The 25,139-nt window shown below is 44.7% G+C and overlaps 1 protein-coding gene across 1 annotated transcript in view; it reads left to right on the top strand.

Moving 5' to 3' along the window:
• TRPC6 (transient receptor potential cation channel subfamily C member 6) overlaps nucleotides 1–25,139 on the top strand; it is a 319,531-nt gene that overhangs the window by 181,643 nt on the left and 112,749 nt on the right. The window contains exon 2 of the mRNA XM_040340191.1: nucleotides 15,373–16,138. Within this exon, the coding sequence (XP_040196125.1) occupies nucleotides 15,373–16,138 (766 nt within the window). The remainder of the gene's footprint in view (nucleotides 1–15,372; nucleotides 16,139–25,139) is intronic.

Here is a 25,139-nt window from a genome sequence, read left to right as displayed (position 1 = left end):
GCATTTCTACGTATCCATCTGTCAGATTGTTGTGGGATCTTTCCTTGCCACATCATTAGCATTACAAATTGATCCATTCATTGGATGCAGTACAGTCAATCAGTCAGAACCCAATCAGGAATAACAGCAAAGCACAAACAGTTACTGGCCACCTGCTCCGACTGCCATCAAGAAAGGAACCCGGGATATGGATGTATGCTAATATTGTTGATCAGAGTGATTGGGGGCAGCTTTCAGTTTAGTCATGATAAGCATGCACAGCAAATAGCTTTAAATTTGCTCTATCTTATTGTAGAAAATAATTTGGCATGTGGCTAAATTTCAAGGAAGCCTATAGTGCAAAGATGTATTAAATGCTTAACGAGAAAAAGGTTAACCACTTAAGCCCCGGACCTTTAGGCAGCTAAATGCCCAGGCCAGGTTTTGTGATTCGGCACTGCGTCGCTTTAAAAGACAATTGCGCGGTCGTGCGACGTGGCTCCCAAACAAAATTGGCGTCCTTTTTTCCCCACAAATAGAGCTTTCTTTTGGTGGTATTTGATCACCTCTGCGGTTTTTATTTTTTGCGCTATAAACAAAAATAGAGCGACAATTTTGAAAAAAATTCAATATTTTTTACTTGTTGCTATAATAAATATCCCCCAAAAACATATATAACATTTTTTTTTTCCTCAGTTTAGGCCGATACGTGTTCTTCTACCTATTTTTGGTAAACAAATTGCAATAAGCGTTTATCGATTGGTTTGCGCAAAATTTATAGCGTTTACAAAATAGGGGATAGTTTTATTGCATTTTTATTAATTTTTTTTTTTTTACTACTAATGGCGGCGATCAGCGATTTTTTTCGTGACTGCGACCTTATGGCGGACACTTCGGACAATTTTGACACATTTTTGGGACCATTGTCATTTTCACAGCAAAAAATGCATTTAAATTGCATTGTTTATTGTGAAAATGACAGTTGCAGTTTGGGAGTTAACCACAGGTGGCGCTGTAGGAGTTAGTGTACACCTAGTGTGTGTTTACAACTGTAGGGGGTGTGGCTGTAGGACTGACGTCATCGATTGTGTCTCCCCAATAAAGGGGGTGACACGATCGATGCAGCGCCATAGTGAAGCACGGGGAAGCCGTGTTTACATACGGCTCTCCCCGTTCTTCAGCTCCGGGGAGCGATCGCGACGGAGCGGCTATAAACGAATAGCCGCGCCGTCGTCCCGGATCGCTCCCCGAGGGAACCCGACCGCCGCATGTAGCGGGGGGGTCCCGATCGGACCCCCGACCCGCGGAAAGGCAAGGACGTACATGTACGCCCATTTGCCTGTACGTGCCATTCTATGGACGTATATATACATGCGGCGGTCGGGAAGTGGTTAAGTGAAATGTGAAGAAGACAAATGTGAATACCTACAGCCCTGGCCAAAAGTTTTGAAAATGACACAAATATTATTTTCACATAGTCTGCTACCTCAGTTTTTATGATGGCAATATACCGTATTTTCCGGCGTATAAGATGGCCTTTTGCATCTAAAAATAATGCCCCAAAAGTCGGGGGTCGTCTTATACACCGGGTACCTATGTCAGAAGGTGTTAGACGGGGGCCATCCATTATTCAAAAGCCTCGCCTCCTCCTCAGACTGTTCCGTGATAGGTGGAACACTAATTTTGCCAGCAGAGCCTCTGTTCAGTGTTCCGCCTATCACGCCTATCCTCGGCCTCGGACGAGAGGACATCCATGATAGGCGGAACACTGAACAGAGGCTCTGCTGTGAAAATTAGTGTTCCGCCTATCACGGAACAGCCTGTGAAGGAGGCGCGGCTTTTGAATAATGGATGGCCGTCATCTGTACGCTGCAAACCGGAGAAGGTAGGGAATGGAATGGCACAGTGAGGCATGTAATAACTGCACAGTGAGGCATGTTATAATGGCACAGCAAGGCATGTTATAATGGCACAGCAAGGCATGTAATATTGGCACAGCAAGGCATGTAATAATGGCACAGCAAGGCATGTAATAATGGCACAGCGAGGCATGTAATAATGGTACAGTGAGGGGTCCTCTTATACGGTGAGTATATCCCAAAACCAACATTTTAGCTGGAAAATTAGGGGGTCGTCTTATACGCCCAGTCGTCTTATACGCCGGCAAATACGGTACTCCAGAATTTTATGAAGAGTGATCAGATGAATTGCAATTAATTGCAAAGCCCCTCTTTGCCATGATAATGAACCTATTCCCGTAAAAAAAACATTTCCATTGCATTTGTGAAGAAGGCTTCAGGGCGCCCAAGAAAGTCCAGCAAGTGCCACGACGGTCTCCTACAATTGATTCAGCTGCGGGATCGGGGGCACCACCAGTGCAGAGCTTGCTCAGGAATGGCAGCAGGCAGGTGTGAGCGCATCTGTACGGACAGTGAGGAGAAGACTTTTGGAGTATAGTCTGGTCAAGAAGGGCAGCAAAAAAGACACTTCTCCAAAAAAATCAGGGGACAGACTGATAGTCTGCAAAAGGTACAGGGATTGGACTGCTGAGGACTGGGGTAAAGTAATTTTCTCTGATGAATCTCCTCTTGTTTGGGGCATCCAGAAAAAATTGTTGTCCAGAGAAGAAAAGTTGAACTCTACCATCAGTCCTGTGTCATGCCAACAGTAAGGCCCCGTACACATGACCGGATCTGTCCTCTGGGATTTATCCGTGGATCTGTTCCAGCAGATATATCCGGTCGTGTGTAGGGCCTAGCGGACATTTTCCAGCGCACATTTGTCCAGCCGACGGTTTTCCAGCGGATAAAAATGTCTTAGCATGCTAAGAAATCTATCCGCTGGAAACCTGTCCTTCGGACTTATCCGGTCGTCTGTACAGACTCACCGGATAAGTCCGTCCGATCCCCATCCCTCGCATGCGTCGAAATGATTCGACGCATGCGTGGAAGTATTTACCTTCCAGGGTCGTGCACGTCGCCGCGTCATCCTCCCGGCGACGGCGCGGACACGTCACCGCGGGGATTTTGATCTGATGGTGTGTACAGCCATCAGATCAAAATCCGCCAGCGGCGGACCATTTTCATCGGATATCCCCTCGTGTGTACAAGGCCTAAAGCATCCTGAGACCATTCATGTGGGCTCACTCACAATGAATAAACACAGCAATGAATAAAGAATGGTACAAAAAGTTTCCCAGAGAGCAACTTACCCCAACCATCCACAAACAGTTTGGTGACGAGCAATGCCTTTTCCAGCATGATGGAGCACCTTTCTATAAGAAAAAGGTGATAACGAAGTGGCTTGGGGAACAAAACATCCAAAGTTGGCGTCCATAGCCAGAAAACTCCCCAGACCTTAATCCCATTGAGAACTTGCGGTCAATCCTCAAGAGGAGAGGGAACAAAAAAGAAAACACAAATTCTGACAAACTCCAAGCATTGATTATGCAAGAATGCCATCAGTCAGGATGTGGCCCAGAAGTTGACTGACAGCATGCCAGGGCGAATTGCAGAGGTCTTGAAATAGAAGGGTCAACATTGCAAATATTGGGCCTAATCCTCAAAAACCCGGTGCAACGTAACTTTTTCCATTTAAGTTACACCGCCGCAAAATCTCTAAGTGCCCGATCCACAAAGCACTTACCTAGAAATTTTGAGCGGTGTAACTTAAATTGGGCCGGCGCAAGGCGTTCCTCTTCTCCAGGGGGCGATTACCATTTAAATGAGGTGCGCTCCCGCGCCGGCCGTACTGCGCATGCTCTTGACGTCATTTTCCCAACACGCATAGCGCGAAATTACGTTACGTCGGGCTTTGTGGATTGCGACGGGACAATAAAGTTGCGTCGGGTAAAAAAAAAGATACGGCGCCAAAAAAAAAATTTTTAATTTAAAAAAAATCGCGTCGCGAGCAAGAAAGGTCTGTTTTTACAAGGTGTAAACAGTTTACACCTTGTAAAAGCAGCCCTAATTTTACGTTTGCAAAATAAAACTTACGGAGAAAAAACGAAGCTGAAAAGCTTTGTGGATCTCCGTAAGTCCTAATTTGCATACCCGAGGCGGCATTTCGACGCAAAATGCCCCCAGCGGCGGATGCGGTACTGCATCCTAAGATCTGACAGTGTAATTCAATTACACATGTCGGATCTTCTCCCTAACTATGGGAAACTGATTCTGTGGATCAGTTCCATAGTTAGGACCAGGGATACGACGGAGTAACAGCAGTTACGCCGTCGTATCCCTTTTGAGGATTTGGCCCATTGACTTTTTGCATAAACTTAATGTAATTGTCAATGAAAGACTTTGACACATATGAAATTCTTGTAATTATACTTCAGTAACACCATAGTAATATCTGACAAAAGATCTAAAAAGCAGCAGACTTTGTAAAAATGAAAATTTGTGTCATTCTCAAAACTTTTGGTCACGGCTCTACATTGTGAGGTGCTGTGTTTTCAAAAATAGTGCAGGTACATTTTTTTTTTATGTTTTGACAGCCCAATAAAAATGATTGAGCTTCCTTAACGCAGAATTCGTCAACGTAGATTATGAGCCTGCATCACTTGGAATAATAAATATTAAAACATACTAATAATATATGTAGCACCATCTAGTGTGCTACTAGAATAGTGCAGGCAAATTAATCTTATAAAAAAACAAATATAGTGTTCCGTGCCAGGAGATGAAAATTAGCTGTAGCCTACCCCAGCTGCACCCACAGGTGTGGGATCAGTGAAGGAATATGATAAATTTATATATGCGTAAGATTGGTGCTGCTAAGTGTTACCAATGGGGCAGAGTATGTTAATAAAAATCCTTGGAAGATTACCGTATTTATCGCGATATAACGCGCTCCCGCGTATACCGCGCACCCCTAAAGTTGCCCCGAATCCTGTGGAAAAAAAGTTTTTTTTGTACTTACAGTTTTGGTGTCTTGCGCGGCGTCCATCGGCGGCCTCGTCGGGTCCGGCGTCCGTCTGCGGCTTCGGGTGTCCTCTTCGTCGGGTCCGGCGTCCTTCTGCGGCTTCGGCTGTCCTCTTCGTCGGGTCCGGCGTCCGTCTGCGGCTTCAGGTGTCCTCTTCGTCAGGTCCGGCATCCTTCTGCTTCGTCCTCCCCGCTCGTTTCCCGCACCGAGTTTGAATACTGCGCCGACATATAAGAGCGCAGTACACTCGTGTATTGTTGGCAATGCTCGGCAACTCTCGCGCTGACGTCCTGTACGTCCAGGACGTGAGCGCGGAAGGAGCCGAGACTGCCCGACTATACCCGAGTGTACTGCGCTCGGTATATGTCGGCGCAGTATTCAAACTCGGCCCGGGAAAGCGGGTATCGGCGTATACCGCGCACCCGCGATTTTGCCCTGTGCGCGGTATACGCCGATAAATACGGTAAATGAAAAATAAAATGAAAAAATAAAAATAACCTGAAAAATATAAAAAAAGTTGTACTGTCACTTTAAGACATCATCATATAAGGTGGAAACATGTTAAATGTGCAAACACACTTAATAAAGTTTTTAAAAAAAAATATCAATGTGTCCAACAAGTGTTCATTTCTTTAGTGATTCCAACGTGCATAAATCAGCAAAAGAACATCAACGTTTAGAATCCATTAAATTGTAAAGTTCATAAATAGTGGTAAAGTGAAAAAATTATTTTAATCAACAAGTTTGGTGCCTCTTCACATGTTCTCCCCCCCCCCCCTTGGGGCTGGAGCTCGGGCTGGCTTGGGAGGATCCTGACAGCAGTGCGGATTTGAACGGAATCTTGCCTAGGAAACAATGGAAGCAAGGAGGACGGTATGAGTACATCAGCACACTTTGTACATAGGAAGGAAGTTGTCCGTGGTTTTTGCTCTTTGATTCAAGTTGGGCATTCCATATATTCCTTCACCCCATCCAAGTTGTTATCCCTAATAAAATATAAAAACAAAGCCATGGGTTTTACTTCTTGTGTTTGGATGCAATTGGAGAATGCATATTGCCTGGCTGTACAGGAGTAGGGGAACCAGTTACCACAGGGCTAGTGCTACATATATAATGACAAATCACAAAGTATCCTAAATATATATACTCTCTAATTACCTTCTATATAAGTAAAAAAAAGTAGATCTTTTTTCTTCAAGAAATTTTCAGAAGCTCATTGAACTTGACTCTCAAAATCACCCCTCTCTTCCCTATGTGTTACAAGTGTAATAGACCTTTTTTTATTTGGGCCACTTAGTAAAACCTAGAAATATTTATTTTGGCTTAGAAGTTCACTGCATTGCCTTTTCCTATCCCTATATCCATGTCAGTGTGTCAGGAACTGATAGTTCTGTTTTATGTCTTCCTGTATTTTCCTGGTATAGCCTGAAGTTTCAAAGACCACATAGATGATTGTCAATAAGTGTTGGAAACTCCAGTCATATAACCCATGAAAATTGTTGACTTTTTTTTACAAATAAAGGGCATATGCTTGAAATGTAACACAAGAATGGGAAAGGAAAGGGAGTAGCCGTTTAGGCTCTCCTTTCCTTATTGGTCCACGGCAGGGGCAGTAGTGAAAGGGTTAAGAGGGTCAAGGACAGGTCAAGTGAGGACAGGAGAGTGCAGGCGGGCTGGTAATGTGAAGGTTAAAACCAATTAGCCAGGCCTCACAGCTGGTCTAGTGGGTTCCAGAAGCAGGGTCAGGCCGGGCTGGGATTGGTTCACAGGAACAGGTGATTGTAAGAGAAGGTGCTGGAAGCGCTCAGGGCCTATATATAGGCCTGGGCCTGTTAGGCAGGTGACCATCTTTTTTCAACAGGTAACCCAGCCGGAAGAGCTCCGTGACCAGAGTGACAGATGGATGCCTTACTACGCCAGTTATTGGACCGGGCCGAACATGCAGGAGGAGAAGACTGGATTCGTCTCTGCCTTTCCTTACCGCAGCCAACTGATGCAAGCAGCGCGGAGTCAGGATCAACAGCGGCACAGACGTTTCCTACACTCAGCCCTGCCTATCGTAGAACGCGACGTCACTGGAGCAGGAGGTCGCAGATATGACTGACAGCATGGAGGACGGCGCGGGCAGACGGACGAGCAAGAGGAGGCATGCGCAGAGGAGGAGCCTGAGCCCATCATCTCCCGTGCCAACGGGGGGTGAGCGGGATGTTTTTTCTTTTTCCTGCAGGGACACCCAGGCCAGTCAGGCACCCCCCCCGCTGGGGCGCGGGCGGGGAAGGAAGAATGCGACTCCTATCCGGGAGCGCGCACCGCCAGGCAGCCTAACCAGCGCCAGCACCAGGGCTGGCAGAGGTGGCAGAGGGGGACGCAGAGGAGCGGGCTTGCCCCCACAGCAAGAACAGCTGACCAGCAGAATTCCGGTGAGGTGCGAATCGCCGACGCCAGCCCCTGGAGCGCTCCCTGCGCGGGGGTCAGAGGGTGAGTGCGGTACTGCATCACAATTGTCTGTCTTATCTGCATCCATTGAACAACTGATAGCTGTAATGAAAGCAAATGTCTCTACTCCTGTGTTAGCTAGAGAGGCTGAGGTATGGTCAGGTATTGATACCAATACTATACTCCAGCCTGCTTGTTCTGCATACAAAGAGGATTCAGTTAAAAGCACAGATAGCAACGCAAAGGAATGCATGCCATGTTTATTGTCACCTTTGGGTTTCCATCTGCCTATCAGTACTAAGGATAAAATCTGGAAAGGGGAATACATCGATCTTGTATCACTTCTCCCCCCAGCTAAAGATATGTCCAGATATGATAGGAAGGATGAGAAAGCAGATGACAGGAAACCTGTCATTAAGTCATTTTATGCCTGGCTTCAGGCCTTTATTACTTATGCCAGTGTGCTGTGTGAGAAATACCCCGAGCAGAGCCCTTTCATTTTCCAACACATAGACATTATTTTGGAGGCTTACAAAGGTTTTAGTGGTTTAGCCTGGCTATATTATGACGAGGCATTTCGCCAGAAGTTGGCCGTACAGTCCTCGCTTCAATGGGGTTCCAAGGATGTGGGCCTATGGCTTAACATGTTCTTGCCCCAGAGGCAGCCTCCTGCTCGCTCAAACACGTTGCAAACCTCCCATCCCTCAACTAGCAATTCTTACAAAAAAGGGTTATGCTTTTCCTTCAATGACTCACACTGCAAGTGGGCGAATGCATGTAAATATAAACACGAGTGTGCAGCTTGTGGGGGTGGCCACCCTATAACGAAGTGTTTTCGGAAGCTACAGCCCAACCAGAGGGAAAACCTTCCCAAAAGCACTCACCCCGGTGAAGCTTTCAGAAATGCTTCCCTGGCTTCAAATTTACCCAAGCAAGCAGAGGGCTTCCCTGCTAATTAAGGGGTTTTCTGAAGGTTTCTCCATACCACAATTTGAGGGGGTGGGGTGTATCATGGTTAAGAATCTTAAATCTGTAGATGAGGCTCCTTGGGTTGTAAGAGCTAAACTCAGTAAGGAAATCAAGGCTGGTAGGATGGAGGGACCTTTTCCCCTCCCCCCGTTTGTAAATTTTAGGATTTCCCCCCTAGGTTTGGTCCCCAAGAAAGAACCTTCAGAGTTTAGGTTGATTCATCACCTGTCATTCCCCTTCGGGAATTCCCTGAATGACCAGATTGTTTCGGACAACATATCGGTGTCTTACACATCTTTTGACTCAGCCTTAGAGAAGCTTCGGTTGTTGGGGAGAAATGCATTAATTTCAAAAGCTGATATTCAATCAGCTTTCCGTTTACTCCCATTGGACCCGGCAGGTTTCAATTCGTTGGGCATATTTTTTGAAGGTCAATATTATTTTGATAAGGCTTTACCAATGGGCTGCTCTGTTTCCTGTTTTTATTTTGAAACTTTCTTTACGTTCCTGGAATGGGTGGTCAGCAAGGTTTCTGGATCAAGTCAGCTGATCCACTATTTGGACAATTTTCTGTTCTTAGGGAAAGGGGGTTCGGGGGACTGCCTTGCCCTCCTATCCAATTTTCAGTTAGTTTGTGAGCATTTTGGAGTTCCCCTAGCGAAAGAGAAAACGGTCCAGCCAGTGACTAGCATAGAATTCCTAGGCATAACCATAGATTCCGCCAACATGGAATGCAGGCTGCCTGAGGAGAAGATCTACAGGTTGTCACAAACGATTGATCTATTTCTCAGAAGGGGTAAGGTGACACTTAAGGAGATGCAGTCCCTTCTGGGTCAACTCGCTTTTGCATCTAGAATTCTCCCTATGGGTCGAGTTTTTTCTAGAACCCTGAATTCAGCTATTTCAGGAATCAAGAATCCTGCTGCTCACATCAGGCTATCAGCTGGCATCAAGCAGGATTTGCTTGTCTGGAAGAATTTTTTACAATTATTCAATGGTAGATCTATGTGGCAACAGGATTTCATTGCCGACAGCGACTTTCTTCTGGAAACTGATGCGGCTGGGTCAGTTGGCTTTGGGGCAATATGGGGTGCGCAGTGGTGTGGGGGTATCTGGCCAGATAGATGGGTTTCCCTGGGTTTTTCTAGGAATATAGTCTTACTGGAATTATTCCCGGTAGTTGTCGCCCTAGAGTTGTGGGGGAAGTTTTTTGCAGATAGAAGAATCCTGGTCACCACAGACAATAAGGGCGTTCTATTTGCAGTAAATACGCTATCGTCAAAATCCCCTCCAGTAGTTTCTTTTTTGCGTCAGTTGGTTTTTATTTGTTTACGATGGAACATCTGGTTAAAGGCGAGGTACATTCCAGGGAGGCTCAATATCGTTGCCGACGCTCTCTCTCGTCAACAGATGGACCGTTTTTTCGAATTGCTTCCGGGGGCGGATCCGGTAGGGATGAGCTGTCCTTCCCATTTATGGGCCCTAATTTAATGTGGCAATACGTCAGGAATTCGGTGGCTCCTTCAACTTGGAAGAACTATCTATCTTCCTGGTTCTCTTGGTCAGCCTTTCTGTCGTCATTACAGCTTTCCACAGCGAGATACTCGGAAGAGCTGGTCCTGTTATTTTTAGATTCCATGATTAGGAAGCACCTTTCCTGGTCGCACATCAGCAAGACGTTATCTGGTATTTCCTTCTTTTTACGCCTTGTTAACATGCCAGCTTGCCTTAGCTTCTTTTCGGTACGGCAGGTTTTAAAGGGTTATAAGAAGGAATCATTTAGAAAGGATACTAGGTCACCGATGACCCCTGCCCTGTTAGCTAAAATTTGTGGAGCTACCCCTGCAATTTGCTTCTCAGAATTCGAGGCTGTTATGTTTAAAGCTATTTTTGTTATTGCATTTTTTGGTGCATTCAGAATTTCTGAGCTACTCCCAGCTTCCAAGGGAAGGGCCTCCGGGATACTATTATCCGAGGTGTCCTTCTGCGGGGATAAGTTAAAATTATTTTTAAGTCGCAGTAAGACAGATGTGTTGGGCAGAGGGAGATGGGTATCACTGAATAGATATGTGTCATCAGAGGTTTGCCCGATCATCAGGCTGCGGGAGTATTTGCATATCCGCCCGCAGATTGGTGACCGTTTATTTATTCATAGGGACGGGTCTCCTGTATCCATTTACCAATTTTCAATGGTCTTGAAGAAATGCGCTTTTCATAGTCAGGTTTCCGATGCTAGGGTGACTTCTCACTCATTTCGGATCGGGGCTGCCACTGAGGCCGCCAGGATTGGTCTTGAGGAAAGTGCTATAAGGAGGATTGGTAGATGGAGATCGAATGCCGTTAAGTCATATATCCGTCCTGCTCTAACATGTTAATTTATTCTAGGTGGTCACTGATCCGTGTGGATCTTAGGTCACTCCTTTGTCTTTTGGGCTCAGAAGAGAGCAGCGAGTAGAACATACTCAGAGAATCTGGGCTTGGACCCCTCAGCATTCAGCATTCATTGGTTTGGCCGCAGAGGAATGCTCTGGGGGGATTTAATTTTTGAACTGAGCAGGTTGTATACTTTATTTTCCCCCCCGGATATTTTGATTGTGCACCTAGGGGGCAACGATGTGGGTAAATTAAGAACACTTGATTTGATTAACATGATGAAGGACGATTTTAATTTTTTGAGTCAGGCATCCCCTGCTTCATGTCTGATATTTTCGGAGATAATCCCTCGTTTCTGTTGGTCAGACTCCGTTATTTTTAAACCATTGGAGAAAGTCCGTAAACGTTTAAACAGGGCGATGGAGAAATTTTTGTCCCCTAGTTTGGGTCGGTCATATAGGCACTTAGAGTTGGAGGGAGGTACGCTGGGTCTATACAGGTCGGACGGGGTGCACCTGTCCGACATAGGCCTAGATATCCTCAACATGAATTTTCAAACGTGCATAGAGGAGGCCGCGGTTTGGGGTGGTGGTGACAGAGGGGGTGGTAATACCCCTCCCCCTTCTGTCGGTTGGGAAAGTTGGTAAATCTTCTGGTACAGCTCGAGTCTCCAGTGGCTGAGCTGGGTATGTTGGTTATAAAGAATTGATAAATGATTAAGCTACGTGGTTAGTTTGATTTATTCAACATTTGTTATTTAATATTTTCAAAACCAATGAATCAGGCCGTGGCCAATTTAATTCCAGACATATATGAGTCAATATGTGTTGTGTGAACTTATGCTTAATAAATTTTCAAAAGAGATTCTTGTTGGGTTTTTATTTCTCTATGCACGTTTGTTTGGTTTTAGCATAATGCCTGTGGTCCCATGGGAAAGGAAAGGGAGTAGCCGTTTAGGCTCTCCTTTCCTTATAGGTCCACGGCAGGGGCAGTAGTGAAAGGGTTAAGAGGGTCAAGGACAGGTCAAGTGAGGACAGGAGAGTGCAGGCGGGCTGGTAATGTGAAGGTTAAAACCAATTAGCCAGGCCTCACAGCTGGTCTAGTGGGTTCCAGAAGCAGGGTCAGGCCGGGCTGGGATTGGTTCACAGGAACAGGTGATTGTAAGAGAAGGTGCTGGAAGCGCTCAGGGCCTATATATAGGCCTGGGCCTGTTAGGCAGATGACCATCTTTTTTCAACAGGTAACCCAGCCGGAAGAGCTCCCCCCCTACCCCCCCCCCCCCCCCCCGTCGTGATTCATGTGGTATGTACCTTCGGTGTTTTCCTGTTGGGAAAGTTGGGAAATCTTCTGGTACAGCTCGAGTCTCCAGTGGCTGAGCTGGGTATGTTGGTTATAAAGAATTGATAAATGATTAAGCTACGTGGTTAGTTTGATTTATTCAACATTTGTTATTTAATATTTTCAAAACCAATGAATCAGGCCGTGGCCAATTTAATTCCAGACATATATGAGTCAATATGTGTTGTGTGAACTTATGCTTAATAAATTTTCAAAAGAGATTCTTGTTGGGTTTTTATTTCTCTATGCACGTTTGTTTGGTTTTAGCATAATGCCTGTGGTCCCATAAAAGCATTTTCAATAATTTATGTAACAAAAAATCTATAGATTTAGTAGAGTACTTTAGAAAATGTAGGTATAACCTTGGCATCAACAGCTGGCATTTGCACGGGCAGAAACGACTTTATGTAGCCATTTTGTATAACTGTCCACCAGTTTTTGACCACTTCTCAATGCGAAGTTCCTTCCGTTCCAAAATGTCAGATCATTGACTAAGGCAGTCCATAACCCTCCATTTTCTCTTTTTAAGACATTCCTTGGTAATTTTTCTAGCATGTTTCGAAACATTATGGTGCTGAAAGACCCATTTCAGGTTCAACTTCCACTTTTGGATAGATGGGTGGAGATTTACTAAAACTGGTACACACAGAATCTGGTGCAGCAGTGCATAGCAATCAATCAGCTTCTAGTTTTAACTGTCAAGGCTTAATTGAACAAGCTGAAGTTAGAAGCTGATTGGTTAGTAAGCACAGCTACACCAAATTCTTTGTGCACCAGTTTTAGTCAATCCTCATTTAGGACATTCTCATCAAGCACATTTTTGTATTATGTAGAATGTATTGTTGACTCAAAGACAGTTTCTGAAGCTGTAAAGTAATCCCGTCATAACATATTCACCAGCATGCTTCACAGTTCTTATGAAATTATTCTTCTGAAATATTGTCTTCCGTTTCTAGTAAAGATGTCTCCTGTTACTGTGATAAAAACAACTCTGTATTTTATTGATTAATCTTCAGTACGTTGTTCCAGAAGGCCTTTATGTTCAATTGTAATCTTAAGCTTGGCAAAGAGTTATTTTTGTTGGCTGAATAAAAAAAATAATCAGATTCCTACATCCACACAAGTGAGGTGGATTGAGAAATCCCCCAACCCGGGACATTATTCCACTGCCATCAGAATACACGAATCGTGCCTAGTACACACAATCGTTTTTCCTGTCGGGAAAACCGGCCGTGTGTATGCTCCTTAGCAGTTTTCCCGACAGAAAAACTGCGGTGAAAAAAATTAGAACTTGTTTTATTTTTTCCCGTCACGAATCGCGGCAGGTTTTTTTCTCGCAGTTTTCCTATGGGGAAACACTGCTGTATACACACAGACTTTTTTTTCCGACCAAAGTTCTCCTGGCAGTATCCCTGTCGGGAAAACCGGCCGTGTGTACAGGGGAAAAGGGGCCGACCCGTTTCCCAGTTTTCCCCTCGGTTATTTGACCGTCGGGAAAACTGATCGTGTGTACTAGGCATTAGAGACTGCAACCACCAATCGACAAAGTTTTCCAGTGTGTCTTTTCGACAGAAGTTGATCTAATGATCGACTTCTGTAGAACAGAAATGGCCACACAAAGATCGAAATTCGACAATTTTTTGCTGAACCAACCGAATTTCGATCCATCTATGATCAGCATAAGTCTAATGTTCTTTTTGGGCAGCAACGGCTTTTTCTTTATACACCTCTCATGCAAAATGAATTGGTGCAATTTCTTTCTGATTGTAAATGCAGTTGCAAGAATATGTTTGGGTTCAATTTTCTGCGCTTGCAAATCCCAAATAAATTAGCAGTTGTTTGAAATCTACCCCTCATGTAGATTTTTTCTTACAGTGGAATGGAATGGAATTTCATATTATTTGGCAATCTTTTTGAATCCGTTTCCTGACTCCTAGGTAACCTTTTTACTAAAGGCCTCTATTGATCTGGGCATGATGACACCACACACATCAAAAGCAGAGAGAACACCAGACCCTATTGGCCAGATTCACGTACGGCGACTTAAAGATGTGCGGCGTAGCGTATGTAATTTACGTTACACCGCCGCAAGTTAGAGAGGCAAGTGCTGTATTCACAAAGCACTTGCCTCCTAAGTTACAGCGGCGTAGCAAATAATGCAAACGACGTGAAATTCGATGGCGGGTCCGATGTCCATACTTAACATTGGCTGCTCCATCTTTTTGGTGGTTTATCTTTACGCCTGAAAACGCCTTACGTAAACGGTGTATCTTTACTGCGATGGGTGAGCGTACGTTCGTGAATAGGCGTATCTCGCTGATTTACATATTCTAGGCGTAAATCAGCGTACACGCCTCTAGCGGCCAGCGTAAATAGACAGCTAAGATACGACGGCGTAGGAAGACTTACGCCGCTCGTATCTTAGCAACATTTAAGCGTATCTCAGTTTGAGCATACACTTAGGCCCCGTACACACGAGGAGACATGTCGGATGAAAACGGTCCGCGGACCGTTTTCATCCGACATGTCTGCTGGGAGCTTTTGGTCTGATGTGTGTAGACACCATCAGACCAAAATCCCTGCGGACAGAGAACGCGTGACGTAGAAAACACCAACGTTCTCAATTCGACACATGCGCGGGATTTCGGGCCGCTGGTTATACGTCATAACCAGCGGACATGTCCGATGAGTCGTACTAACCATCGGACATGTCCGACGGACATGTTTCCAGCGGACAAGTTTCTTAGCTTGCTAAGAAACTTTTGTCCGCTGGAAACCTGTCTGCCAGGCCAGGAAACCTGTCCGCTAGGCCGTACACACGGTCGGACATGTCCGCGGAAACTGGTCCGCGGACATGTTCGGTCGTGTGTACAAGGCCTTAAATGTAGGACGGCGCGGATTCAGAGTTATGACGGTGTATCTACTGATACACCGGCGTAACTATACCTGAATCTGGCTATATATGTCTGAGGTTTAAATAAGACAGGTTCCACCTGCATACTAGCTAAGGAGTTTTTTTTTTATTTAAATTATGAAAATGAATACGCAGTGTCAATTTTATTTGCCATAAGTTTAACTATACTGTACCTCAATGCACATAAATGACATAGTCACCATCCAATAATATGTATTTTATGGGGTACAGCCAACTATGAGAAATACCCTCAGTGCACCATCATATGAAAAAAACAATCATTGTTATACATTTTTCATTACATAATTTGTTGGTTTTCTTCAAACGAAAAACTCATATTCCTTGGTTCCTTTTCTTTGTAACATTGAATACCTTGTCTGGAAATTTTCGTTGCATCTCGCTCATAATTGTTTTGGTTCTTTTTATTATCTTGCACACAGACAAAACAGATTGTCGCATCGGAGGCAGACATTACTTCGGGAAAAAGGCAGGAGGCAAACGAACCGAGGGCCAGCTTATATGTTCAGTGACCGTTCCACCAGCCTATCAGCAGAAGAGGAGCGGTTTTTGGATGCGGCAGAATACGGGAACATTCCTGTGGTTCGGAAGATGATGGAAGAATGTCACTCTTTAAATGTCAACTGTGTGGATTACATGGGCCAGAATGCTTTGCAGTTAGCAGTTGCCAATGAACACTTGGAAATTACAGAACTTTTACTGAAGAAGGAAAACTTGGCACGGGTGGGAGATGCTTTGCTTTTAGCTATCAGTAAAGGATATGTAAGGATAGTAGAGGCCATTCTTGGCCATCCGTCGTTTGCTGAAGGCAAGCGGCTTACGACGAGTCCTAGCCAATCAGAATTCCAACAGGACGACTTCTATGCCTATGATGAAGACGGAACTAGATTTTCTCAAGATATCACGCCTATTATTTTGGCTGCTCACTGTCAGGAGTATGAAATAGTTCACACCCTTCTGAGAAAGGGAGCCCGAATTGAGAGACCTCACGATTATTTTTGTAAATGCAGTGAATGTAGTGAAAAACAAAAACACGACGCCTTTAGTCACTCCAGGTCCAGGATCAATGCATATAAGGGACTTGCAAGTCCTGCCTATCTATCGTTGTCCAGCGAAGACCCTGTTATGACAGCTTTGGAGCTCAGTAATGAGTTGGCTGTATTAGCTAATATTGAGAAGGAATTCAAGGTGGGTGCAGTACTGTGAGGGGTGCTCCTCTCAAGGTGTTAGATGTGCTTCCAGGGCGTGGTAGAAAAGGATTCCCCTTAATGTCTCTTGTCCACTGCTCTCTGGAATAGATAGTGAGCAGTGAAACACAATGAACATATTTTCACGTACCACCTCTTCTATCTGTGTATGCAGAGTGCATTGGATAAGCTCCCATGTGTTCTCACCTTGGAACAGAGAATCTGTTACTTTGTTACTGTTGCAAGAACATCTCCCAACCTACTGATTCTCAACTTGGTTGCCCTTCCCTCTGTAAATACCCAGTGCTTCTGATTATGGTGGAGAATGTATTTGTATGAATGACTAGGCTCCAACACTATAATATGAAGAAGAGGAGAATGTTAGCACATTGAAAGTGGGTATCAGTGGGTAGGGGTACCATAGTTCTTACAAGAGAACCTGTCACTTTGACCTAAGTTGGTGGTAAAAATTACAATTATTTGATACCTCTCTCAGGCCTTGTACACACGATAGGTTAACCAGAGGACAACGGTCTGATGGACCATTTTCATCGGTCCAAACCGATCGTGTGTAGGCCCCATAGGTTATTTAACCATAGGTTAAAAAAAAGCCAACTTGCTTTAAAATTAACCTATGGATTCCTAACCGATGGGAAAAAAAACGATCGTTAGTTGGCACGTCCATCGGTTAAAAATCCACGCATGCTCAGAATCAAGTCGACGCATGCTTGGAAGCAATGAACTTCGTTTTTTTCAGCACGTCGTTGTGTTTTACGTCACCGCATTCTGACACGATCGTTTTTTTAACTGATGGTGTGTACCACGACGGCCCATCAGTCAGCTTCATAGGTTAACCTATGACAACGGTCCTTCAGACCGTTGTCCTCTGGTTAACCTATCGTGTGTACGAGGCCTTAGTATCATTAAATAGACTACAGAGGGTGGTTAATCATGTATGAAATATCAGTTATAGTAGTTTATATGCTGGTATTTATCCTCAGTCTGGTTACTGCAGGTCAGAATCACTGGCTGGTTTATTTAATCTTATATCACTTGAAGACTTCGGCGTTGTGTTTTGCCGAGAAAGGTCCCCTGTCAGATAATGCCTGCCCTGTACTGAGCAGGCGGAGTGCTTGCGCAGTACGGAGCACAACGGAGCCGCTGAAAATCTCCGAACTTGAACAGCTGATCATCAGCTGTACACGGCGCCTGCGCAATTAATATGACATTGTGCCGCATGCTTCCGATGCTTGTGCAACTCTGCAAGGGGCGGGTTATTCATTGAACATAGCAAGGGGCGGCCGCATGATGGGCAGAGCTCATACAATGGGAGTGCACGGATGTATTATTGAGAAGCGTGTAATGCCTACAGAAGAGGCCGTATTTTACAATGATGGGCTGAGCTGATAAGGGTGGGTAGTTCAATGTAGATGAGCGGCTTTGCAGGGGCTATGTAACTACATAACACAAGCAATTTCAATACTTTACACAGTAAATTTGTATTATGCTTATATCGCCCCTTGCTATGTTCAATGAATAACCCGCCCCTTGCAAAGTTGCATGAGCATCGGAAGCCTGCAGCACAATGTCGTATTGATTGCGCAGGCCCCGTGTACAGCTGATAAACAGCTGTTCTAGTTCGAAGATTTTCGGCAGCTCGGTTGTTCTCCCGATTGCGTAAGCGCTACGCCTGTGCAGTCCAGGGCGGGCATTATCCGATTGGGGACCCTTCTTGTCAGAACACCGGAAGCAACATCTCTGCTCTGAATTCTCAAATCCAGCCAGCGGTCTCATCCAATAAAAACAAGTCACCCACTCACTGATGGATTCTCTCTTTGAATTAATTTGGGAGAATTCAACAGAAGGATTGGGACTTCCTTGCTTGGCTTTGCAACTGTTGCCTCTGGGGTTGTGCTGAACTTTAACCAAGAGATCTCACTTAGAAGGTATTAGTTATAAATGATTCAACCCACCTGTCTGCCCATAAAGAAAATAGGGCCATATTCAGGTACAATTGCGGCGGTGCAATGTAACCCGTTTCTGTTACACCGCCGCAAGTTTTCAGTGTTAGTGCCTGATCCACAAAGCACTTACCTGTAAACTTGCGGCGGTGTATTGTAAACACGTCCGGCGCAAGCCCGCCCAATTCAAATGGGGCGTGTACCATTTAAATTAGGCGCGCTCCTGCGCCGGACGTTCTGCGCATGCACCGTTCGCAATTTTCCCGACGTGCTTTGCGCGAAATTACGGCAGCGCGACGTGTTTGTGAATCACGACGTGCGTAACGTACTTACGCCGTAATTTTTTTTTTAAAAATCGACGCGGGAACGACGGCCATACTTTAACATGGCTGGTGTAAAGTTAAGCAATGAAAAAGATTGCTTAACTTTGCGACGGGAAACTAAGACTTGCGCCGACGTAACGAACGCGAAAACCATCGTGGATCGCCGTAACTGCTAATTTGCATACCTGACACTGGAAAACGACGCAAACTCCACCCAGCGGCGGCCGAGGTACTGCATCCTAAGATCCGACGGTGTAAGACAATTACACCTGTCGGATCTAAGGGCTATCTATGCGTAACTGATTCTATGAAAGAAACGCCGTCGTATCTCTTCTGTGAATTTGGCCCACTTTTCACTTTCTCCTCAGTAAGCTTGTCCCCATCATCTGAGCGGTGGAAAGTCAGTCAGAACAGCTTACTGAGGAGAAACAGGAAGTGAGAAATTCAGAAAACAAAGAAAAAAAAACATTTAGAAGGGAAATCGAAGGAAAAGGTAAGTGAACCAATAATGCACTAGCTTAAAGGAACCTATTTAGAAAATAAAAAACAAACCTTTACAACCCCTTTAAGATGCATGGGCGGAAGTGATGTTTTGACGTTGCTTCCGCCCTGCTATATTATTTGACGTCGCCTCCACCACTGCCGACGGCTCCGGTAAGCGGCAGGAGGGGGAGCCCATCTCCCGCCGCCGATAGCGGCGGCGGGAGATGGGCCGTGGAGACCACCATTATCGTTTACAGGACCGGCCGCCTTAAAGATGGATACCCTGGTTGTGGCAGCAGCTGCTGCCGTTACCGAGATATTCATCTTTAAATATTCATCTTTAAAAGTTAAGAGTTGCCATTTTGCCGATGGTCAATTCCAGCTGCTGTATGCGTCGGTGCTAAAGTCTGAGCCTCTTTAATTATTGGGGGCCCACACCATGGGAAGGGGGGTCAGGGGGTGATGAGATTTGACTTTACAACTCAACATCTAAATTTGTGTATTAAATAGCCCAGATTGGTGAACTCCCAGAACTCTCCAGGAAATGAAGTAAGGCATCTGATATCGCTGTGTGATTACTATTAATTGATTGCCCGAATTTTATAGGTTTTAACTAAAGACAAGTCTACTTTAGCACAGTGTCATACACTTAAGTCTTCACTTTTTTTCATAATACACAAACTCTTTATGGTGTAATAGAAACAGATGGGGGATACTCGATAAGGTGGTTTATAAATGAAACAAACCTCCAGGCAGCTGGAGATAAGAGAGGATTTTCTATAGTATTGCTTGATATATGCAAGCAGCATAGTGTCTGGATTTGCATTCTGCAATGCAAGACTTGTCATGGCAGATACAGTACACAATTAGGGCTTCATCAACATTAAATGGCCACTGGGGCTGTTAGGGTAATAATATTTTAAATCCTGGTTAATCAACAGTTTCATAATTGCTGGAAGATTGCGATGCAACATCAAATATTTATAACATGTAATGAGCCTCGGAATTTGTCTTTCTCACAATATTAGCTAGCTAGAGGTAAAATCAGGCTTTTCATTATAGACCATGCAAAGATTGTCATCTGACCCAGTGTTTTGAACTAAAAGACAGGCAAAAGATATATTGTCTAAATACTAGAGGCATGGGTATTGTTACTTGATTTTTGGTGTCCATTGTGTATTTCTTCCATAGATGTGCACAAATCCATCATGAAACTCCATCCACCCGCTCCGCTCATTGTGGCCCGCGACTGGTTACCAAGTCGCTTAAGTGGCCCTTACTCTTCAAAAGGTTGGGCACCCCTGGTCTAGGGCATGTCTTTTTAAGATTTATGCTTGAAGAACTTGTAACAGGAGAAGGATTGGGGCATAGGATACTCCAAAACGAATAGCAAACAACATAGGACATTCTTCTCCCAAAGTAAATGTGAATACTGAGTGTATTCCCTCAATGCTGAAGACCGGCGTAGTGCATCTCATATGCGCTACGCCAACGTAAATCATTGAGGCAAGGACAGTATTCGCAAAGCAATCGCTCCCAAACTTGCGCCGGCGTAATGTATATTGGCCGGCCTAATTCAAAGTAGGAAAGTAGTGGGCATGATCTATTAAAATGAAGCGTGACCCCATGTAAATGAAGGGCCGAACGAACGGCGCATGCGCGCGCATGCTCAGAATCACGTCGCATATACTCCCTAAGATACGACGGCTCAATGCCTACGACGTGAACGTAACTTACGCCCAGCCCCATTCACGTACGACTCATGTAAATGACGTAAAATACGACGGCTGTTCCCTGGTCCATACCCTAACATGACTTACCCCTGCTTTATGAGGCTTAACTTTACGCCGGTCAAACGCCTTACGTAAACGGCATAGATTACAGCGACGGGCGCAAGTACGTTCGTGAATCGGCGTATCTCGCTCATTTACATATTCAATGCGTAAATCAATGGAAGCGCCCCTTGCGGCCAGCGTAAATATGCGCCCAAGATACGATGGCGTAGGAGACTTACGTCGGTCGTATGAAGCCAAAATTCAGGCGTATCTTGTTTGCTGAATAAGGCGCATAGATACGACGGCGCATCCGTGAACTTACGCGGCGTATCAGAAGATACATCGGCGTAAGTCCTTTCTGAATCCGGGCCTATGGGTGTAAATCACTCTGGCATCTGGTATCTTGTTTCAATGTATAACTGCTGATACCCAGTGCAATCCTCAGAATGCTATGCAGCCACAGGGAAAACTTTTAGGGTCTTTACTTACAAGTCCCCAGGACAGCTGCCTCCTTTCAGCTTCTTCCAGACACCACTCAATGAGGAAGACAATCCTTCTCTAGTCCAGATCCCTTGAAGAACGTTTGCTGTCAGATCCAGGTTGCTTCTAGGGCCCAGCACTGCAGCTTCTGAAACTTTGCAGAACAGTAACTCTGTCCTTAAAGTGGTTGTAAAGGCTCAAGGTTTTCTACCTTCTATGCATTAAGAAAAAAAGCCTTCTGTGTTCAGCAGCCTCCCCTAAGGCTTCATTTCCACTGGCGTTTTTACAGCCACTTTTTTTAGCCTTTTTTACAGCTTAAAAACGCCTGTCCATGTTTATTTTGTAAAAAAAAAATATATATATATATTTTTTTGTGAGCTGCGGTAGCGTTTTTGAGCGTTTTTGCGCGTTTTTGAGCGTTTTTTAATGTCTGGCGTTTTTACAGCTCTATTGCTGGAGCCACAGAACGCCCTGGTCCCGCGTTTTTTTTACAGCTCAAAAACGCCTATGCCTTTTGCAGCTCAAAAACGCCTATGTGGGCATGATGCCATAGTATAACATGGATAGGCGCTCAAAAAAGTGGCTGTAAAAACGCCAGTGGAAATGAAGCCTAATACTTACCTGGTCCCCATCTTCACCTGGGGAAAGATGATCTCTCCAGTGTTCCAGACTATTTAACTGCTCAGCCACCATCTGGGTGCACCTCCCCAGGGATTGGCTAGGCCCTGATCAATATTCAGACTGGTAATTTTTTTATTCTACCTCCCTATGCTTCTTTCAGATGCAAGCGGAAGCAATCAAAACTCTCAGTATGTGAAACTCTGAACAGACCAGGCCAAAAAGCTCTGCTCCCTTGATTACAGAAGCCCAAAAAAATGTACCTAGCAGCCTAACTAGGAGGGCGCTACATGTGACTCACTCTTCTTTCTCTTATGCTGATGCTTAATGACGGTAGTGCCGTCATATAGAGGGAGGGGGGGTCCTCTGCCCTGTGCAAGCTTCTACAAGAGTGACTTACAACTCACAACAGGGTTTCCTTGCTTCTTTCCCAGTGGCTGAGCAGAGAATCAGGAAAGCAAAGCAAAGGTGAGTATGTCCACTTGGTTAGGGCACCTACATATACATGTAATAGTACAGGACGTTTGCACTGCGGTCTGCAGTCACTGTATTATAACTGCATTTATGCACTAGAAATGCATTGAAAAGTGTACCTTTTTTAGTTTCCATAAATGACAACATAATGTTACATGGTCCACTGAGTCCAAAATGCAACCTTAGAGGCCCAGAATGGCAACGTACAATATGCAATAATGCCAGATCCAGACTTTCCCTTGTGCTGAGGTGCATTACCATGCACATGAACACGTATTGCATTAAGGCAGCCCTTTCTCTTTTGATTGGGCTGCCCAGGCACCACTATGCAAGCTGCACATGTTGCAATTTATTCACCCTATGCATTATAATGCACTATAGTGCATGAAAATTGTATAATACACTACTACACATTGTATACTACACCATGTTTGATGTGTTACCAGAAAAAATTATTGTATAAACAAATTCATGGTAGCAGGCAGCACCGCAGATGCTTTCATACCTATTTTGGTGCATGCTGAGTTTGGGACCATGCGAGTGTGTATACCTCTTGTGGTTCCTGTGGAAGAACTGAGCTGCAATTGCAGTATACTTATGATGTGGACACTTTGGGCCAGATCCACAGTGAGAGTACGCCGGCGTATCTACTGATACGCCGGCGTACTTTCAAATTTCCCGCGTCGTATCTTTAGTTTGAATCCGCAAACCAAGATACGACGGCATCTGGGTTTGATCCGACAGGCGTACGGCTTCGTACGCCTTCGGATCGTAGATGCAATACTTCGGCGTCCGCTGGGTGGAGTTTGCGTCGCTTTCCGCCTCAGGTATGCTAATTAGCTATTTCCGACGATCCACGAACGTACGCGCGGCCTTTGCATTCTCTTACGTCGTCTCTAGTCGGCTTTTTCCGGCGTATAGTTAAAGCTGGTATTTCGCGGCGTATAGATAGACTTGTCATGTTAAGTATGGGCGTCGTTCCCGAAATTTGAAAAAAATTTTTTTGCGTAAGTCGTCCGTAAATAGGGATGGACGTAATTCACGTCTACGTTTAAAAAATTACGTTGTTGCGACGTCATTTCACGCAATGCACGGCGGGAAATTTCGAAACAGAGCATGTGCAGTTCATTTGGCGCGGGGACACGCTTCATTTAAATGAATCACGCCCCCTAATCGCCGATTTGAATTCCGCAGACAGAGATACATGTTGTGGATTTGAAACAAAGCCAAGTAAGTTACGGCGGTGTAGCGTATCTTAGATACGCTGCGCCGGTGCCGATCTATGTGGATCTGGCCCTTTGTGATGGACTTTGTACAGAAACAATTTGTATCCAAGTTACTTCTAAATAAAATAACACCTTCTATAGTAGCCAGGGACAGGGATGTAGCCCTAGGAAGCTTTGCAAACCCTCCCCATCTCTTTAAAAGATATTGATAAAGAATGTAATAGGCACAGAGAAGTCTTCACTGTCTGTATTGACATAGCCTCATCATACACTCAGGCCTCGTACACACGAGCGAGGATCTCGACGGGCGAAACATATCGTTTTCCTCGTCGAGTTCCTTGTTAGGCTTGTCGAGAAACTCAACAAGCTTGCTTTGCGTACACACAGTCAAGACAAAATCTCCTCGTTCTCAAACGCGGTGACTACAACACATAAGACGGCAGGGGAAGTTTGATTCCACTGGCAGTACTCTTGGGGCTGCTTTTGCTAATCTCATGTGTTTGCGTGTTAAGTAAAAGTTTGGTAAGAGACATTTGCACTTTTCAGTCTGTTGCAGCATGAAAAATGTGTTCTCTCCATTACAAATGCTACTTTTACTTCTGTCTCATACTTTATTCTGAGCAAGCGCGGGTTTCTTAGCATACACACGCTAAGAAACCAGGAACTCGACGAGCCAATTTGAGACTCCCGTCGAGGAAATAGAGAACTTGCTCTCTTTTTGGCTCGTCGAGTTTCTCGACAGTTTCCTCTACGAAAATGTACACACGACTGGTTTCCTCGGCAAAAAAATATCTCTCAGCAAGTTTCTTGCTGGTTTTTGCAGAGAAATGTAGTCGTGTGTACGAGGCTTAACTGCTTACAAGTGCCTTCCTTCCTACAGACAGATGCACAGCTTTTATCATTGCATTACCCTCCTGGTTTACTACAGAAGCAACAGTAAGCAGGTATTCTAATGCAGTTTGTATGTTGCATGTGTGGCTAGTATAACTAAACACCACCTGCATAGTTAAAGTGGAGTTCCACCCATAAATATAACATTACATCAGTAGTTTTAAAAAAATGTCATTAGTCCTTTACAATTTTTTTTTTTTAGATGCCTTCAAAGTGTTGTTGCTAGGCTATAGAATAGTTAATCTTCCCACTTCCTGCACCTAGGTGCTTAATGCTTCCTAACCTACACCGCACAGACTCCTGGGAATGTAGTGGGTGTAACTTTCCAGAAGTCTGTGCACTCCCCAGTCTCAAAGAATCATGTGACTTGGACAGCACAGGTGCTGAAACCTGATCTGACACTGCTTGTGCAGCACTGTGCGAGATTTGCAAGGCTGAAATCCAGGAAGTCATACAGTCTGGCTTCATGATGCCCACACTTAAGATGGCCCCCAGTCAATTTCTATTTTATAAAGTGTCTAAATGCTGTAACAACCTAACAAAACAGACCTTAGTTTACAGACTAACTTTACTAGAATACATTAAGCTTGTGTATTACAGGTATTTATATTTAAAAAGTGAAATTGTGGCCGGAACTCCGCTTTAAGGACTAAATGATCTGGTAACACATCATTGAAATTAAAGGTATTCTGTACATGATGTGACAGTCATCCGATCTAGCTATTTTCAGGTACAAAAAGCCTATGGATATGACACCCCTGTACATACTGA

Source organism: Rana temporaria, chromosome 2, assembly GCF_905171775.1.
Source record: "Rana temporaria chromosome 2, aRanTem1.1, whole genome shotgun sequence".
Classification (NCBI taxonomy): domain Eukaryota; kingdom Metazoa; phylum Chordata; class Amphibia; order Anura; family Ranidae; genus Rana; species Rana temporaria.
This window is presented reverse-complemented; position numbering and strand designations above follow the sequence as displayed.